The following is a 19,108-nucleotide window of genomic DNA, read 5'->3' as shown; positions in this document are numbered from 1 at the left end:
GAGGAGAATTTAAAAGGAGTGAGGAAAAGACGACAGCAGAGCTCAGAGGATCCGACTGCACTGACACTGGGCGGATGTGACTGATGTCACGTGGTTCTGCCGTGTAGAAACTACAATCTACCGATGATGGACTACAAAGAGCGCATCTATCGCCCGGTGCTTTCTTACCATGTTGTTTCATTCAGTCATAGAAAGGTGGAGAACAGGTGATACATATGACGTCATTAAGATGTTTACAGTGTGTGAACCATATGGCCCGTCAGGACTTCAAACTTCTGCAGCCTGTTTAAGATGAAGAATTATTCAATACATGATTTTAAGAGTGTTTTTAAATCACTTGTTTTACTGTATTCATTGTTGTTTGTTGTTTCTCTTATTTGTGATACGATCTTTGATCTTATTTGTATTAATGTTACTGTAGTCTACACTTGTTCTGTCTTACTATGAGCTTGTAAATAATCTCTATTTAGGCTATGTAGGCAGGGACATGGATTACAGGGACGGCAAGTGTTCTGGTTTCTGTTTGTAGCACGCTTGTAGTCCAAGTGATGTTGACCAATCACGTATCAGCAGGCTGCAGCATATGCATGAAAAACAGTCAGTGTGGAGAGCAAAAGCAGGCAGAACGCTATCCACATCGCTGACAGCCCGGCTCGCATCAGCCTCACCTGATTTAGCTTCTTATCAATCTCTCTACACAGACATCTGCGTGCTAACAGCTAACAATCCATTCTAAATCTAAAACTAACTTGCGATAAATTCACTGACGCTGTGTCATGAAAGCCGCAAAGTGTTCAGATTTCCCGACTTCCTCAAATGCATCAGGGCTGATGGATCCGACCTCCGTCATGTTAAATTTGTTTTCTTCTCCTCTTGATGACAGACCTGACAATGCTTCATGTTGTTACTAATCTGCATCATGATGTCGTTATTTCAACAAACTGAAGAGCCCCTAATTAAAGTCAATCACAAGAAAATGTGTTTCTTTTTCTGTGAACAATGCAGCATGTTGAAAAGGAAGTCTTGACTGGAAGTCGTTTACGCTAACCGATGGCTACACGCCCACGCACGTTCACCGGTGTCCCCAGAGGCTGTATCGGCGTCAGACTGTAGCCGATGGGATCTGAGATTGGCTCGTAAGTAATGCGAGAAGCACACAAAACTGCACACTAACACACGAGTATTTTTCTTTATGATGAGCAAAATAAGTTTTGGATATAAACCTCAACAATGTCATCGTTACTGAGGTAGAGACACAAATACAGTTTGATTGATTGATTGATGAATTGGAGGCTGGAATAGAAAAGGAATAAGTTACCAAAGGTGAAATGTTGTCATATTTAGAATATTTCCTATCCTCCTCTCATATTTATCCACATGAATCATAAAGAATGGTCCAGTGTTTCCTGTACTAGAGGACATAACAAAGGAAGTGATGAAGCTCCTTTTCTCATCATTTACAGGATTCGAACTGCTGTTATCTTGGCTGACGCTGAAACACCTCCAGGTCGTTTCACCCCGTCGGGATCTTCCTAACCAAAAAGACCTGTTCGACAGCAGCCCTGTCTTCCACCGTCTTTGTGCCAGTTGGTTTTCCTCAAACCTGCAAACCCTCGCTCGCTGTGTACTTTCCTCGTGGCTGTATATATTTATATATGATCTTTTATTTCATCTCAATGTGTTGAATCATTGTCCTCCTGCTTGTCTCTTTACTTCTGCTCTGCAGGTGAACCAACATCAACCCAACCTGTCGCTCTCCCCTCCTCTCTTCACTTCTTTCTTCTTCTCTCCATCTCATGAGTAGATTTAATCTAAGACTCTGGTGTTTTTCCCAGGAGGAAGCAGGAAGCTCTCAATAATTCATGGGCTGTCGGAGGCTCTTTTTCCCGCACCAACCTCTGCCTCTGCTGCTGCTGCTGCTGCTGCTGCTGCTGCTGAGGCCTGGCACAGACCTGCAGCCGAGCGTACTGAACGACTGTCTGCCAGCGGTTGTTCTCCACCATAATGGGCCATAATGAATAGTCCTTTTTGCTGTGTGTGATGGCCAGCAGACACTGTATTTCTGTGTGCAGAATGTACAGAGTTCAAATAAGTTTTAAAGTGTTAGGAGATATTTTGTTCATGCTTCTGCATTCATTATTGTTTTCCAATCCATCCATCCATCCATTATCTATACCACTTATCCTGATCAGGGGCTGGAGCCTATCCCAGCTGTCAGTGGGCAGGAGGCGGGTTACACCTGGGCAGGTCACCTGTCAATCACAGGGCTGACACATAGAGACAAAGCGGAAACCTCCAGTGTTGAAAAATGAAGCCAATGCGGAAGTGCAAAAACCTGCAGTTCCTCGAGTGGCCACTTGAGGCTCCAGAAACCAAGAAATAACATTACAGCAGGTGGGAAAATGCCAATGTTTACACCTGAGATAAACAGCCTGGTACAAAGAAACGGTTTCGTTATAAATAGCTAATTTTACTGTTCAAGATAACTGTACGGGGGGTGAATTTATTTTATAACACACTTGCTTTAATTATATTTAGCCTTAAATTAATGGTGGCCGGATCACTTGATTGACAGGTGGATCCTGCTGGCTGTCTGCTAGACGTCAACACAGACACAGACACTGAGCTTAACTTCACCTGTTTGTGTTGTTGGAGACTTTTGGGGATTTTTTCATTCATGCTTGTTAGCCTGTGCAGTGTTTATCAAACATTTATCTAATTGTCGACCAGTAAACAGGAGTCAGGAGTTGGCTTTTCCCCGGAGAGATACAGCGGAGCGTAGTGATGAAGAGGTCGGTTATTTTAAGTTTCCCGTTACGCTGATAACTAAACACCTGCAGTCAGTCACCGTCACAAACAGAATCTCCTCCTGGGAAACTAGCTCAGTCATTATTTACACAGTCTATGGCTAATAACCGCTATGCTGCGCTGAGTAGCATATAGCCTAGCTTCATAGCCGTAGCTGGCTGATTCATGCGGCCCGCCTATAGTCCTCAGCCATAGGCTTCAGCTCGTTTGTGCTCCGCCTTTTAGCCTGCCTCTGGATTAGCCGGCTCTGGCATTTCCAATATGGCGACCCCCAGCGCCGGCGCAATTCGGGCTTAAAAACGCTTCTTCAGAAACCAATGGGTCAGTCTATGATAGAGACAGACAACCTTTCACGCTCACATTCACACCTATGGGCAATTTAGAGTCACCACTGAACCTAACGAGCATGTCTTTGGAGGACATGCAGACTCCACACAGAAAGGCCCCTACCTCTGAACCGGGATTCAAGATGGATAGATGGATAGAGAGATAGACAGACTTTATTGATCCCGAGGGAATTTAGGCATCCAGTAGCTTACAAGACATATGAAATCACACATCTGTCAACCCCACCTCCCGACCCCCTTAAGCCTGAAAGAAAATGAATAAAATTAGAGACAACACAGGCTATTACGGTAGGCGCGGTTCCTCCTGGTTTTCAGTCTAGTCTTAAGAACAAAAAGAAGCAGCTGATCAGCTGACCTCAAAGACCTCACAGGGGATAAACCAAAGACTGTATTAATAATGGACGTAGCCAACGAGATGTCACCTATCGGCTGCTGACTAGTTAAATGAAGCCAGGACTTGGCCGTGGCCACGCCCCTAAAATGTTGGGCTTAACACAATTTAAACAGTTGAGTTATAAAATAATTCACCCCTGTAAAATTAGCTATTAATAACAAAACTGCTTTTGTACCAGGCTGTAAGCATGTTCTGCTGTAAGAATGGTGATTTTCCCATCTGCCATAATGTTTTTTCTAGATCCTTTCTAGAAGGATGTTTACCGGCTCCTCAAAGATCTGACACTCGACCTAAACAAGCTTCAAGAGCGGAAGAAACTGTGCTTCAAAATGATGTTAAAATAACTCAGTGTTTCTTATAGGGACATCATTTCCCCGTGAATAGGCAGTGCTTGATTTCTTCTACAAGGAGAAAGCCTGACCGTGAAGGACACTTCTTTAATCCCCGACTGGGACAAGAGAACGGAGAGGGCAAATGAAGGAGACGTCTGTTTCTCTACAACAGATGAAGTAAAAACACCTCTGGTCATTTTAGTCCCAGCACTGTAAATTATTCACTGTAGAGCTCTGCGTAAGTTGTGTGGCGATCCTGTGTAGGAACATGAAGCAGCACAGTGGTCAGAACATTTCCAGACAAACCTCAGAGTTTGATTCCTGCAGGGTGTCATTTTCAAAAGTCTGTTTTCCACTACAAGTCACCTGAATCCAAACCCAGAGACTAACAAACAATATGCATCCTTTAGCATTTCAATGAGGCATCACATTATTCTAATGACAGGCCGGCCAAACTCTACCCCAGTAATACTCCTAAAAGTCCAACATGTCTGCTCAGTGCAGCCTCCTCAGGTCACTCTTCACAGGACACAGTCACGAGGAGTCTGATAAGAGAGGAGTGTGAAAGGCAGTGTGAAAGTCACTGTTAGCAGAGATACAACAGATGCACAGCAAGGACAAATATATAACTTAACACCATTTGACTTGGAAAGCTTACTCCCCACAGGATGTCCTCTACTACACGTCTATAACAGCAAACCAACTACTCTTGATAAGCTGTATACTGCATATTGTTACTGACTACGATTAAAGGGTATATCCTTTTTTTTAAGAGTTTGTACATATTTAAGGACCTTATTTACAAAGTTTTCACATTGCTCCAGCAGATTTCTTCAGCCAACAGCCTTGATACGAGCTAAGTCTTTCCACTGGTAGGTTCAGATTGTTATTCTCAGTGTCTGACAACATTACAGAAAGGATCCCTACAGAGATAGACCTTCTTGTTGACGAGGAGGAGGATTTTTTTACCCACAAACAGAAACGTTACATCGCTCTCTGCAAAGACACCGGACTTGATAAAAACAGTGATTTTACCTTTGGGAAACATACTGATTTCTGGGCTACTGCGCCTTGACAGGTCAGTTTTTATGTATTTTTTCGTGACTTTTATGTTTTGAAGGGTAAGCTCGGAGCAATCACAGAGCAAAAGCTGTGTCCCAGTTCAGGGGCTGCATCGAAGGACATATTTAAAGTCTGACTGCGTCACAGCAGCCCGACTAAGGCTGTCTCATTTTGAAAGCTCCTTCAGATGAGGTCGACAAATGCATCCTCCTTTTCTCCGCCATGAAGGATCCATCAGGTGCTTACTTCGCGGCCCAACGTATTCCGAGATGCGTTGCGCGTCGATTACACTGAGATGGCGGACTCTGAACTGGCCGAGGAATAAACTTTAAATGTTTGTAATGTTTTTGGTTTCAACTCAATCCAATAGCTGCGAAACGATAAAAAAACAAACAGAAAGGGCCTTGAAACTTTAAATTATCTTTAAAATAATAGGTCAGGTTACATGGTGTTAGTTATGTTAGCTAGTAAGCTAGCTAGCTACCTGTTGGTGACGCAAGGGTAAGAGAGGGAACAGCTGGTGACGCAGGAAATCCTCCTTAGACCAGACCGTCTCATTTCAGTTCAGCCAACACAGTCTACAAAAGACTCTGTGGACCGCCTCCTTCGAAGGATGCAGCCCGATATGAGACGCAGCTAAAATCTTTGGTGTAAGATGGCCATAAATCTCAGTCAGACCTGTCTTAATTTACTTGTTTTCTCATGTTGACATTCTTGGCTTAAAGATAATTAAGTTCAAAGATATAAATTTTGTCAACGACCAATTGGAGCGCTCTCTCTTGTAGCAGCAAATCGGGGGGGTAGGAAACATGGAGGGGACTGAGGGTAGGGCTGCTGTCACCGTGTCCTCACTGAATGAGGCGTTAAAGCTGGACGCTCGCTCCCTGTTAGCTCAGGTGTACTGGTGCTAACTCATAATGCTAACCTAGCTGAAGTTACAGCCTCAGTCACAGATAACACAAACCCATGCACACAGACAGCTGTGGCTTAAAGCTGCCTCTGTTTCTGCTCCATCGTTCATTTTCTTCTAGTTATGATTGGGATTGGAAATAATCTCAACAAGAATGTAGCTGTTGTCTCATAAACAGTGACCCTGTTAGATACAGTGTTAGCAAAAACATACATTCTGTGATTAAAGGCTTCAGATGAGAGAGGATGTTAAAAAAAATCTTCCAGTAAAAGTTGACTAAATAAAGTAACATGTTTACATTTTACACCTTGTTGCACTCTTTCACATTTTCAATAACCTCAAATCTATTCTAAATCAATGTTGTATATTATATTATATGCATGACGTTAAATATTGTAAATGTTATATTATATTCATGGATAAAATCACCTGCTTTGATAGACTGAAGGGAGGGCTACGCTTCTGCAGGTGAATTAAAAGTCATAAATTAAGAGTTGAAGAGAAACACATCTTTTTGATTCACTCATGTCACACAGAATCTAAAAACATCAGAGACCTGACAGATAAAAAGCCGCCCGTCCAGAGGAGCTGCAGAGTTACCTCACAGGATTTACACACAACCTCTCCTGTCTGCAGCGGCCGGCCTCTGTGAACCAGCTGCCTCTCTATTAGACTTTACAGATAGCATTTATAATTCATTTAGCTGTCAGTTAACCTTGTGCTACAGATTTGCACGCACTGTCATCAGTCAGCAGCTTTATCCCTCATCCCTCAGTCTCTGAAAGCACCCCCCCCCACACACACACACACACACACCTCTCTCTCTGTTCTGCATGCAAATGTTTACTCTCTCTCTCTCATTTTAAATCTCTGTCTCTGAGTGTCTCTGAGTGCCCGCCTCTCCGTGGTCTCCACAGATACAGTCTCTGGGTTCTGCCCGAACCACTGTAAGACTCTCACTCAAAGGCAGAGCAGATGTAGGTCAAAGACGAACAGCAGCTCTACAGCTGGGTGATGTGTTTCTGTCGACTGAAGGTCACGTTTGTTTTGGTGTGATTGACTTTAGGACAGTCATTCTCTACCCAACAGAAGTGTTTCTATGTCCTGAATGAAACTCGATCTGGATCACTACCTCACCTGTAAAATAATTAACCTATCCTAAAGCCGCTCTAGTTAATATTTTATACTGGATCAAATGACTGTGTGTGAACTCACTCTGCAGTTGCCCTCAGTTCTCACTCTTTGGACAGTTTTAGTGATGAAAGGCATAAAGCATAAAACATGAACCTCAAAATAAAACAACAGTACAGACACTGACCTACATTAAACAGGAGAGGTTGCACCACAATCATTTACAGGAGCGGCACGACACCAGAACACATCTGTGTTTCTCTGCAGATCATGTGACTATCAGTGGACATTTTCACAGCAGCAGAACAAACTGGTGGAAGAGAGGGGACACTGTCCATTTATCTATCACAGATTAGTCGTTCTCTTGGATGGATAAAAAAACAAAAATCAGATTTAATCAAATTCCCTCCAGTAGGGCTGCACGATTAATGGAACAGTAATCGAGATACGATTTTGTCTTCCCACGATTAAATAAACATGATTGACGGTGGTATTGATGTTTAAAATGCTCCGCCCGTAGAAAACTCTGCTGCATATCAAATCAAGTGCTCCCTAAACTAACAGCCCCTCCCCCAGGGGGTGATGGAGAGGTTTGGGCTTCACTTTTGGGGGAGCTGGCATGTCATGTGATGAGCGCCTACCTTGCAGCAGCAGTTTAGAGTGGAAGAGTAAACAACAGAGACCGGTGTTTTGGTTCAATGAGTGACCATGTCAACCAAGCCTTTGTGGTTGTCATAGTTACAGCAGCTGTTTGAAGAGAGAATACGTAGCTGTCCTTGTGAATGCCTTTGCTGTTTTTCATTACAAGCTCAAAAAATGCTTTTCTGTATCGTCTCTGAAGTGTAGTTTGTGCAAGCGTGTCATGTAGGCTGCTAACGCTCAGTAGCGTTTTGAGCTCTGCTTCCTGTTGTGCTAAAACAAGAAGAGAGCGAGTCACACAATAATCAGCAAAGAGGTCACGAAACCTGCGTCTGCGCCGCAAAGCAACACGACTAACTGTTGAAGCAGTTGAAAAAGCAGCACAAAGTGCAGCATGATGAGTGTATGAAGGCCCAGAGGAAGAACGAGCTGCTCCCCGTCCTCGCCCAGCGTCACGTCAGACATCCTGAACAGAGACGCTGTACGTGCACCACACACAGGTACAGAGCCTGATTTTAAGTCTAAGTTTGATGCTTAATTTGTACATGCGCCTGAATGCAGCACAACGTGGAACTGAAAGTGTTGCTCTGTAAATTTAAATGTGAAAGCACAATAAAAAAATGTCCCTAAAATTAATTAATATAAATATTGATAAATATTGATCAAAATAACCTTGATCTTAATCTACACTCCAGGCTGAGATATCATGTTCACAGGAAAGTAGGGCAGAGTGACCTTTGACCTTTTGCCACAAGATTCTAATCAGCGCATCCTTTAGTCCAGGTGGACGTTGGGTTGTTGACGTGACGTGGCATTGTCATTGTCTCCTGAGATAAAAATGATTATTAATGTTATCATCTTAAAAAGAAACGCAGTAACTGGTTATACTTTTCTTTGTTTCCATAAACCTGTTTTTATAAAAACTGCTGAGTAATAGTTTCACATTTTTGAGCCAAACCTGAAAATTGTCCTTTGGAGTGACTCTCTCCAGCACGGTCCAATAAAACTGTTTTCAATTAGAAAGAAAGGCAGAACCAGCTCTGGTTTTCAGGCGACCCCACAGCACAGTGACAGCTTTCAGATCGGGGGGCACTGACGTCTTCTTGGGGCCGTTTGTTTCAGGTACGTTTGCACCAAAGATTTATGACGACAAGATTTGAAAATTGCTAAATAATGTGGTCAGTGACTTTCTAAAACGTGACAGTTTTACCGACCATGATTAGATAACAACTCTTGACTTCAGGGTTTCTGTCAGCTTTCTCTGCTCCGTGTTGCCTTCACAGGAGCGGGACATCACAGTATCATCACGCTCTTTCCCTTGGTATACCCTGTGGAGAAATAAAGACCTCCTTCTTCTTTAAAGCATTTCTCCAGAGTATACTCCATGACCACAATGATTTCTCTCCATGAATACAAATATAAAACGGGTTGTTCTGCTGTCGCATCTCCAATCAAAGCAACTTAGCATCTAGCATCCAGACATGCCATACAACAGGCATGACTTCACGGTGGGTCACGGTGGCAGCAGGCTAAGCAAGGTGACCATACATCCCTGTCCTCATCAACGTATTCCAGCTCCTCCTGGGGGATTCTGAGGTGTTCCCAGGACCGACGGGATATATAATCCCACCAGCGAGCTCTGGGTCTGCCCCAGGGTCTCCTCTCCGAAACACCTTAACGGGATCCTTTCTATGCGATGCTCTACTCTGAGCTCCCTTTGGACTTCATCAATACAACATTGTCAAATAGGGATGCTAATTAAGTGCTAATTAATGCTAATTCATTTATTATCTGACCGATGGTTGACCCTTGTTATAGTCCTAAACTAAATATACACAATATAAATACATGTTTAAGTAAGTAGCGAATGGAAGGTAGACTGTGTAATGAACAAAGACAGGGAGAGTTTAGAATAAAGCCTCTTCCTAACTCACAGCAAGCGAGCGAACTTCAGCGGACGGAGCACAAATCATCGTCCAGATAAACTACGAGCGACCTGGCTGAGCTGAAGTGGGGTCAGATTGTTTTTAATGCGACGCTCGTGGTTTCTCACTCTGCTGATGAAGTTCAGGTGTGTGAAAAGTTTGCAGGAATAGAACCAGAGCAGTGACACGCCTCGGCCTGATCGCTGAGACACGGACGGGTTCTTCACTGAGGGAATGACACAGACTCGTTACTGAAAGCACTGTAGGCGAACATCAGCTTTTCTCAGAGCACATGTCCTAACCTGGTCTGTACACCTGAACAAAGATCTGCACTGCTATAATAAATATGCTTTGTTCCCGTTTTGCTGCCTCCAAGTGGTTAAAATATTGTGTAGCTTTAATTAACTCTTGATTGCTGCTCCTGCCTTTGTGATTAGTGCTTTGTTCGGCCACAGGTGACTCTTTTTTTGTTAAGACTACAGTAAGTTTAATAAGAGAGCTTCACTTCATACTTTAGACTGCTACTGAACCCAGGCCCCTCTTTCTTTCCAATGATTACTCTGCAGACTTTCACAGCACGTTCGACGCCTCGCATGTCTTGAGAAACAGCTCGGGCGATCTCTGTCACTTCCTCCAGGTGATGTATTTGCACAGCTGCTCTACCTGCTTTCCCTTTCCACAGGTGTTGCTTTGTTTGCTGCAGGTTTCCTGTTTCCAGCAGCAACAGTGCTATAAAACTGTACGGTGTTGCACTCCTATATTCATCAGGCATTTGGTTACACACAAATGTGCTGCCTGGCAGCTGTGCAAACAAGCAGCAATAAGGAAGTTACAGTATCAGAGAAAACATCGGACATGTTCTGTCGGAGCACAAGATCTGATGCAGCCAGGGCACGCCTGCAATATTAAAGGATGTCATTGATTTAAAATGGTCAAAACACATTAATGTATTTGTACATTTCAAAACTTAGATATACATTTTTTAATTTCATATAATGCACTTTAGTACATTTAAAACTTCCTCGGTCACAGAGACCAATGTGGACCTGTGGTCAGACAGTAGCAGGACCAGCTCTGCTCCTCTTTTCAGCAGTTCACTTCCATCTTAATGATTATTGTTTTTATGTCTCAGTGTTTTTAAAAGTCATTCCAATAGTTTTCTTTCTCTTTGTCACGGTTTAAACTGGGTTTATAATGTGCTTGAAAAATTAAGCTGCCCTCTCTCGTGCAGACGACTATTCAGATCAGGGAAGTTAATTTGTTTTGTTGCTCCACGTTTTAAATCGTCTCAAGCCTCAGATTCCTCAGAAGGACAGAGTGTGTGTGTGTGTGTGTGTGTGTGTGTGTGTGTGTGTCTCTGTGACTCTTCATTCTATCTCTCTCACACTTCCCTTTTTGTCAGAGTAAAATAAAGTTGCTGTTAAATAATTAACTTTTATCAGCGGCAAAGACTCAAACATTGTTTGACTGACTGTCCCAGCAGCTTCAGGATTCTTGCTTTCATTCTGATAATGAAATGTACCTGATCGATGTCGTGGATAATTTACTCTAAACTCAGAATCAGAATCAGCTTTAGTGGCCTTTATTTTTCTGTCGGACACGGACCTTTTGTCCCGGAAGTATAGGCTATATGCCTGTAGGGCGAACATTACTATCTAACACAATTACATTACTGTAAATAAATCGGCAACAATGGAAAGCAAGTGCAGTTTCGAATGCATTTATTGATGAACCTTAACAGCCCCTTAAATTAAAGTCGTTGTAACATTTCGTTGTCAAATGTCGTAGCGGACTGTATGGACTTTTGGTCAGTTTTGAGTTGCTTCACATGTAACTCATGTTTTCCACTCTCGTAGCTGTTGTCCGGCGTGACGGTGGCTTGTACTGTTGAAGCATCAAACTAGTATTTCTATGATAGACAAGTTTAACAGCACATATCTTGCACACATATCACTTTTCATGGTCACGGCTGACATGGTGCATGTCACTGAGTTAAACTACTACTACTATCCCCAACGCATGCGCAGGTGCGCGAGTAGTGTAACTCAAATAATGACGTCAACAACGAGTACTCATGTACTTGAGTATTCGTCCCCATCCCTAGTTCACGTACAAGGAATTTGACTGCGGTTTAACTTCACTCTCTATGTACGAGCAGCAACTAAAACCAAAATTAAATTTTACACCATAAAACCAAATAAAAAACAACCTCTGATAAGAAACACTACCATAAAATGACTGACCACGACCTGGATGACAGAGAACCTTCACAGACATACCATAACATGTATGATATTGTATCTTCTCAATGGATAAGAACTGAAGCTGAACTTAAGAGCCAAAGAAATGATAAACCCACCCTAACGTTTAAATACAAAGACTTATTCAGTGACATTAGCAGAATCAAACTTCAGAGCTTAATCTTTTGCATTTCTTTAGCGGGGCTAGGCTTAACAGCACCGATGATGTTTATTATGTCGACGGGTCGGCCCAGCCCTTTTCACAACCAACACATTGAAAAACAATTGCTCATGGTGGCTCAACAGGAATATGCAGAGGATCATCACAGTCACAGACATTTATGGAAATCCATACAATATTTGTGTAATATTTCCATTTTCAGGAGCAACAGCACGTCAGGCAAAGTGTTAAAAGGATCCTTCAGTGTTGATCGTTCACAAGATTTTTACCTGCAACCGAATTATCCACAGAGCTTTAACCTCTCTGAAACAAAGTGGAAAGTGGTCAGCTGGAAATGTTTCAACGTCCCGCCGAACCTCTGATAACTGCTCCTCTTCCAGGTGAAACATGACACTCATGTCGGAGGGCTTCGATGTGACGGTGAGCTTTAAAAGAAAATATAAAAGTCTGAGTTGTGTGCAGCTCTACAGTTTATCTGTATCATTGAATCACATTTTATACTCTCCTCCTGTTTTGTGTAGAAGTAGTGCGTGCAGTCTATTTATAGTTATACAGTAGTAACAGTACCTCACACTGTAAATAACTGAGCCTGTTTAAATGCTCTTATTAGGGCTGCACGATTATGGCCAAAATGATCATCAAGATTATTTGGATCAATACTGAGATCACGATTATTAAGGATTTTTTTTATCGTACTTTCACATTTAAATAAACAGAGCTTTTAGCACCACTTTGTGCTGCATTCAGGCTCATAAACAAATTTAGCATCAAACTAAGACTTAAAATCTGGTTCTTTACCTGAATTTGGTGCATCATGGGTAATCTCATTGTGTCTTTGGGAGTTGGGTGGATAGGGTGTCTCTGCACAGCGTCTCTGTTCTGGATGTCTGACGTGACGGTGGACAAAGACGGGGAGTAGCTCGTTCCTCCTCTCGGCCTTCACACACTCATCATGCTGCACTTTGTGCTGCTTTTTCAGCTGCTTCAACAAGTTAGTCGTGTTGCTTTGCAGAGCAGACGCAGGTTTCATGACCTCTCTGCTGATTATTGTTCCTTCTTAACATCACTCGCCCTAAACCTGAAACACCTCCAAACAAGCGCTGACGAGCCGTTTCGGGGGACCAGCTCTTCGTCTTCTGTTCCAGACATTTGACTTTAGCTTCTCCGACCGTCTCTGTTGTTCACTCTTCCACTCTAAACTGCCGCTGCAAGGTAGGCGCTCATCACATGACATGACAGCCCCCCCAAAACTAAAGCCCAAACCTCTCCATCACCCCCTGGTTGAGTGGCTGTTAGTTTACCGAGCACTTGATTTGATGTGCAGCAGAGTTTTCTACGGGCGGAGCATTTTAAACGCCAATCATGTTTATTATCAGGATTAATATTAGATTAATTGTGCAGCCCTAGTTTTTATGTTCACCACGTTTACCTCCAAAAGAAACCTACATGATATTATAAGTAATCCATATAATCCTTATATCTGCACCTGGATGCTCCTCTAATTAATGCATGAGCTTTGTATCTGTGAGCAGCAGCATATGGGACAGAAGCTCTCTGCTGAGTGCTGAATGGACGCTTCGCTGTGATCATCAATCCTCGGCTCAGCTTCAGAGAGGCCGAACCACAGCGGCCTGATTATAACTCTACAGACAGGAATGACGCAGCTGTTACTATTATTATTACAGAGGCTCCCCGATGCATCGCACGTGCCTCCTCCCGGTGTGATGTAGGAAGGTAGAAGAGCTAAAAATAGCCTCCATCCCCATCCCCATACACAAACAGCACCCCTCCATCAGGACACCAGCAAAGGCATCAGGCGGAGATAAAATCAGGCAGCCTGAGGGCAGATCGGCCTTGGCTTTTAAAAACGGCACAAACATCCCAGAAATAAAGCAGCTGACAGGCGTTAGAGTTTCTGACGGCTAATAATAGACGGAGTTAGAGGCTTAAAGCTGCACAATGTGGAGGATGTGGAGGTCGTCACGTTACATCGTACCACACATCTGGAGGATTACATTATAACCACTCTGCAGCATATCTTCAGAGGAACCGACAGATTCAAGTTAAAGATGATGCTGTCGTATGAGAGAAATGCAACTAAAAACTGGTGGTTTCTGTGGTTTAAGGATTTTTTCCTTTTCACAGAACTAGTAAATATATCTAATGACTTCAGCATGAAAGCCTTATTAAACTCTGGTGATTTGGTATTTAGAGTGAAAGTCTCCTGGGTTGTGGAGGAGGAGCAGCAAAAAACAGGACTTTCACCCAGGACACCGAAGTTTGAGTCCCGTGTGAGATCCAGCCAAAGCTGAGTCACTTAAATTGAAGAAGAGTCAAACTGATGTCAGATTTATGAGACTGAGACTGATTTCTGAACAGGCTGGGCTGAATTTTTGAACCAGAATGAACGTAGATCTTCTCTGTGTGGTTTGTGCACCGATTTTGTACGATATCACAAAGGTTCTCATACAGCTGAAATATATAACCTTATTAAACTATTGAACATTGTTCTGTGGAAAAATCATATTCATTTGTACAGGAAACATATACACCAGTATCAATGTATCTGTGAAAGGCCCTCATTGGCCAAAAACATAAGCTAATTAAACTATAGGCTCTACTTATGTGACATAACTCCTTCATGCACCATATTCTAACATAAATCACAATGTTATTATAACTCTAAATCTGAATAACAAAATCTTTTTTTAAAGATTTCTGAGAAGTGTAGAGAGGAAAACCTTTTGTACAAACATATAATGCAGAAATGGTGTCATCCTGTAGTTTGTCCTGCAGAGGGCACTCTGACTCCATAGTTTACTATCCTCTCAGCACTGTCTGCAGCACATGCAGCAGAACATCACAGCTGAACAGCTGCTAGTTCTCCCTTCAACTGGTTGATAATGATCAATAATGTAAACATTTTAAATGTTTACTTCAAATCAGAGTCATGTCGGTCAGCAGCTGCAGCAAGGTGTTGTTACTGGAGGAGCTGCCTGAGGCTGGATTGTTTACAGATGCTTAAGATTTTACTAACAGATTCAGAATAATAATAATAATAATACATAATAAATGTAAAGCCCAATTAACTCAGTGCATTACCACTAAACAAAGGAAATGCACAAAGTAACAACAACCACACACTTTTAAAATAGATGAGAGCTACCCATCCGGGTACTTTGCCCAAAAGTTGTGGCCCCGCCCCCTTTTGGGTGAAAGCAGTCCCTCTAATATGAATGGTGGTAAACAGGAATCCTGGGGTCTGTGATGATTTAATAACCTAAGATAAGAATAATGAAATAAGAATACCGTACAGTCTTAACGCTATTAAGTGCCCAAATCCAACAGTCAGTCAGGCAAACAGCTGTATTATGACGTTTCTGATCAACGGCTGGCGTCGTGACATTAAAATAATGAAGGTTATAGGTGGACGTGAGCGTCCTCTCATGTCTGCCGTCATCATAAATGATGAACTTCCCCATCTTGTGAGCGGAGGTGTCATAAACTGGCATCAGATACACCACTGTGTTATTAAACCGTATTATCTGAGTAAGATCGTCACTGTTAGAGAATTATTTATATGTGGTAATGTGTAGTGTAGTAATTTAGGCTGCAGTGTAGCGGTTAATATAGCCATACTTACGGGATAAAAATGATACCATTACTAAGTATGTCCTACATTAGCTCAGTGTAACCAGTCGTTTTAGATCCAAATAATGAGCCTTTGGTGAAGTGCTCACCTATACAATGATTTTCAATGCATTTTATATGAGATGCGACATGAATCTGGTGCCAGCGGCAGACTGCAGCTCCTGCAGCTGTAAACACAACAATTGCTGGTTTAGGCACCAGTCGTTTCGAAAACCAGGAGGAAACACAACACCGGGTCCCACAGTACACCACTTTCAGCCAGACCCTCCTTTGCCCTTTGTGCAAGTAAAAATCGTTTTTCTTCCCCACTGTTTGAGACACAAAATTCCTACAGAAGCTTGGCAAAGGCATGGGGCTGCAAGTGATTTCTAATCTCCCGCCAGCACTTTAACAGCGCTTGTTTTCACCCAAAAGGGGGCGTGGTCATTCTGGCGAACAGCAAAAATGACTGCAGCTCTGTAGATTCTGACATAAATATAGATAAGGCAAGTGCCATGTTATATCTGTAGAAACGTGTTGTAAGTGACAATATGTGCATAAAGCTGCCTGCTAGCTGTAGCTGACGTTAGCCCGAGGCACACAGCACACAGCAGCTGACTCTTAGCTCAGAAGCTAACTTACAGTGACAGACAGCCCCTGTCCTCATCCTCATTATCCTCCATGTCTGGCAGCAGCACCATGTCTCCAGCACATTAGCATCCTCAGAGCTTGAGTCAGCAGTTTGTGAATCGTTGCCATCAACATCTTCCACAATAATCAGCTGCGAAACTTAAAAACAATAAAATATTTTTTTAAACCAATCAATTAAATACTTGAAGTTACCCTAGCAGTTTAAAGTAAACTGCTAGGGTAACTTCTTGTCACGTTGTTACACATGTAAAATCAATCCATGTCATGAACCAACCAATCAGAGTGCACAAAAGGCTCCAACGGTCAAAGGTCATCAATGCTGGGGGTACTTACATGAAAATAATGATTATAGTTTTGTTATATTGTGTATTAATAAAAGTCAGATCAATGTCTCTAAATCCATATAACATATTTATGTAGATTTCTCAAAGCTAGGGTGGAATAAAATAAAGTAAAATTATAAGTAAAGTGTCAACAACAAAACGTCTGTATCGGTATATTCATATGAAATCTAAAGAGTATTTTCTCTAGGCGAAGCTTCAAGTGTTCATGATAAGGTCAGTATGAACCATTTCAAATATCTTTTATTGTAAAGTCATGATTACAGCATATTCAGGCCTATCGCATCTGTTGCAGCTAATGAAAATGCAAAACAAAACATGTACAGCACATCCTGACGGGCCTGTCAACACATACCTTCATTACACAACAGTTGTTTATCCCGCACAACAACCTGTTTGACAGTTTGCACACATGCAGACATCAGTAACCCTGAGAGGACATCCTCATCCTCCTCATTAAGCTCACTGCGGTGTTATTTTTCCGTCTGACGGGAACACCAGCGGACACACACAGGAGCTGGCAGCCTGCGGACATGCACCGAGCAGCGGATCAGGCTGAACCGACGCCCGTCTGCTCTCAAACACACCAACACGACTATTCTGCGCGTCCTTATATAATCTCACAGCCTGTCATATGTGTAGATGTGTTGTCTTACCGGCCCCCTCCTCTTCAGGGAGATGTTCTTCCACAGCAGGAGATGAAGCTGGTGCAGGAAGCCCATGTTTGCTTCACTGTGTCCTAAATGTACCGAGGGAGCATACCGGCGGCGGTGGCCTGCGACTGCATTTAAATAACCTGGGAATATCTGTCCGGCTCCCAAGCATCCCGTCCGAGCCTGTCACGCTGCTCGAATATGTCGGCCTTGGCTGACAGATTTAATAGTACTAAGGTTATGGACTCAGTTTGTTGCAGAGATGAAGGTTTATCCGCCAGAGATCGGCGGTAAGAGTCGTAATTGAACTGTCATCCTCCGTGTGTCGGCGGAGCACCGGCCGCTCAGCTCCTCAGTGCTCAGAGTTGGAGCAGGAAATCAGGGGAAAAGCCCGAGGTCAAGTTAGCCACAATAATGATGACTTACACTTCCGGTTGGTCCTTTACAAATAAAAGTCCTCCTATTTTGCTACTCTTTTTAGGACATAAATAGTTGTATTTCTTCTGCTGTCCTCTTATGGTTTTTTTAATATATTTTGAACGTATTGCAGTTTGGGAGGGGTAAAACAGGAATTAAATGATTTAAGAGGGAGACTTGAAATACGTACAATTAAATATATGAGGTTTGCTTGAATAACACAGCATCACTTATTTATCTATCTTTTAATTTGTTTCTCTTTTTTGGTGATTGGCAGGAAACATAAACAGGACCATTACAAGTGACAATATTTAAATATACAGTACGTACACATGTAGAAAAAAAAACACATGGCGCAAGATTTCAAGTTAAAAGTGATCATAAATTTGGTTTGCCCTCAGCTGTTGTTTAAGAGGGGTCTTAAAAGTGGAATATTTGAACACTGCATTATGACGTGGTCGGCTGTTGGCTGTACGCCAATGTGACACCTCACAGCCTCCTGTAGTTGTGGCCCTGGTGAATTGGAGTTGGGGGAAGCCTATTACAGCAGGCATTACATATTCGACCCACGTGGTCCCGACTTTAATGAACACTTGTTTCTGAAAATGAAAATTATATACATTTAATCTGCTATTGATCCTCTTTCCTAAATTATTGGAGGTTCTCAAAATTATATTAGGTATCAAAATACCAAATACGCCCTCTCAGGAGAACTTGTCTTGTCTACACCTTGCTTTTTTTATTATTATTATTATTATTATTATTATTAATATTAATTATAAGTCAGCACACTGACTTATTTATTGATATAAGCCTTAAATCATAGAATTCAACTGCAACCTACAACCCTCCTTTTTGTATAATATATTCTACAGGGAACGGAGTGTGCCCATAGCCAAGAAGACCTTAATTTTCAAAATGGAAAGGCTCAGCTTTTATTTTGAAAATATAGTTTTTCCGTTGATCTTACTGTAGTTCACTTTGTAAGATTTTGCTACAGGCAGCAGCAGGTAGCAGAGCCAAACTGCAATAAGATTTTATGATTTCCAAAATCTGAATAAAGCCTTATTATGAATCTAGGCTGCGTTCAAAGACCCTCCGTAAACTAGAACGTTTAATTTCAGTGTTAAGGTGCGGTGTTTTGTGTATTTTTTTTACTTACAAATAATGTTAATTAAGACAGTACAGTATAATACACACACTAATGACTACATTATCATCCTATTTTAAGAATTAACAATTCTTGATGTTAATCTGTGTGTGTGTGTGTGTGTGTGTGTGTGTGTGTGTGTGTGTTTGTGTTTGTCTGTGTGTGTGAGTTGTCCTGATGATCTGAGTATTCAGAGACAGATGTTGCTAACTAGTGGAGACTGCTAATACTGTGGTGCGAACAATAAATAGGCACATTTATGGTATTTCAATGTCTATCGTGAACCCTTTTGAACAC

General features: G+C 42.2%; 1 protein-coding gene across 1 annotated transcript in view; it reads right to left on the bottom strand.

Annotated features, from left to right (window-relative positions):
- The window catches only part of abca2 (ATP-binding cassette, sub-family A (ABC1), member 2), an 82,091-nt gene extending 64,499 nt beyond the window's left edge, over nt 1–17,592 (bottom strand). The window contains exon 1 of the mRNA XM_069683797.1: nt 17,248–17,592. Within this exon, the coding sequence (XP_069539898.1) occupies nt 17,248–17,313 (66 nt within the window). The 5' untranslated portion in view covers nt 17,314–17,592. The remainder of the gene's footprint in view (nt 1–17,247) is intronic.
- Nucleotides 17,593–19,108: the final 1,516 nt, after the last annotated feature.

This window comes from Semicossyphus pulcher, unplaced genomic scaffold (assembly GCF_022749685.1).
Source record: "Semicossyphus pulcher isolate SPU_LCO1_2020_fin unplaced genomic scaffold, fSemPul1.0.p SCAF_6, whole genome shotgun sequence".
Classification (NCBI taxonomy): domain Eukaryota; kingdom Metazoa; phylum Chordata; class Actinopteri; order Labriformes; family Labridae; genus Semicossyphus; species Semicossyphus pulcher.
Note: the sequence above shows the minus strand (reverse complement) of the source record. Positions and strands in the feature narration are given on the sequence as shown.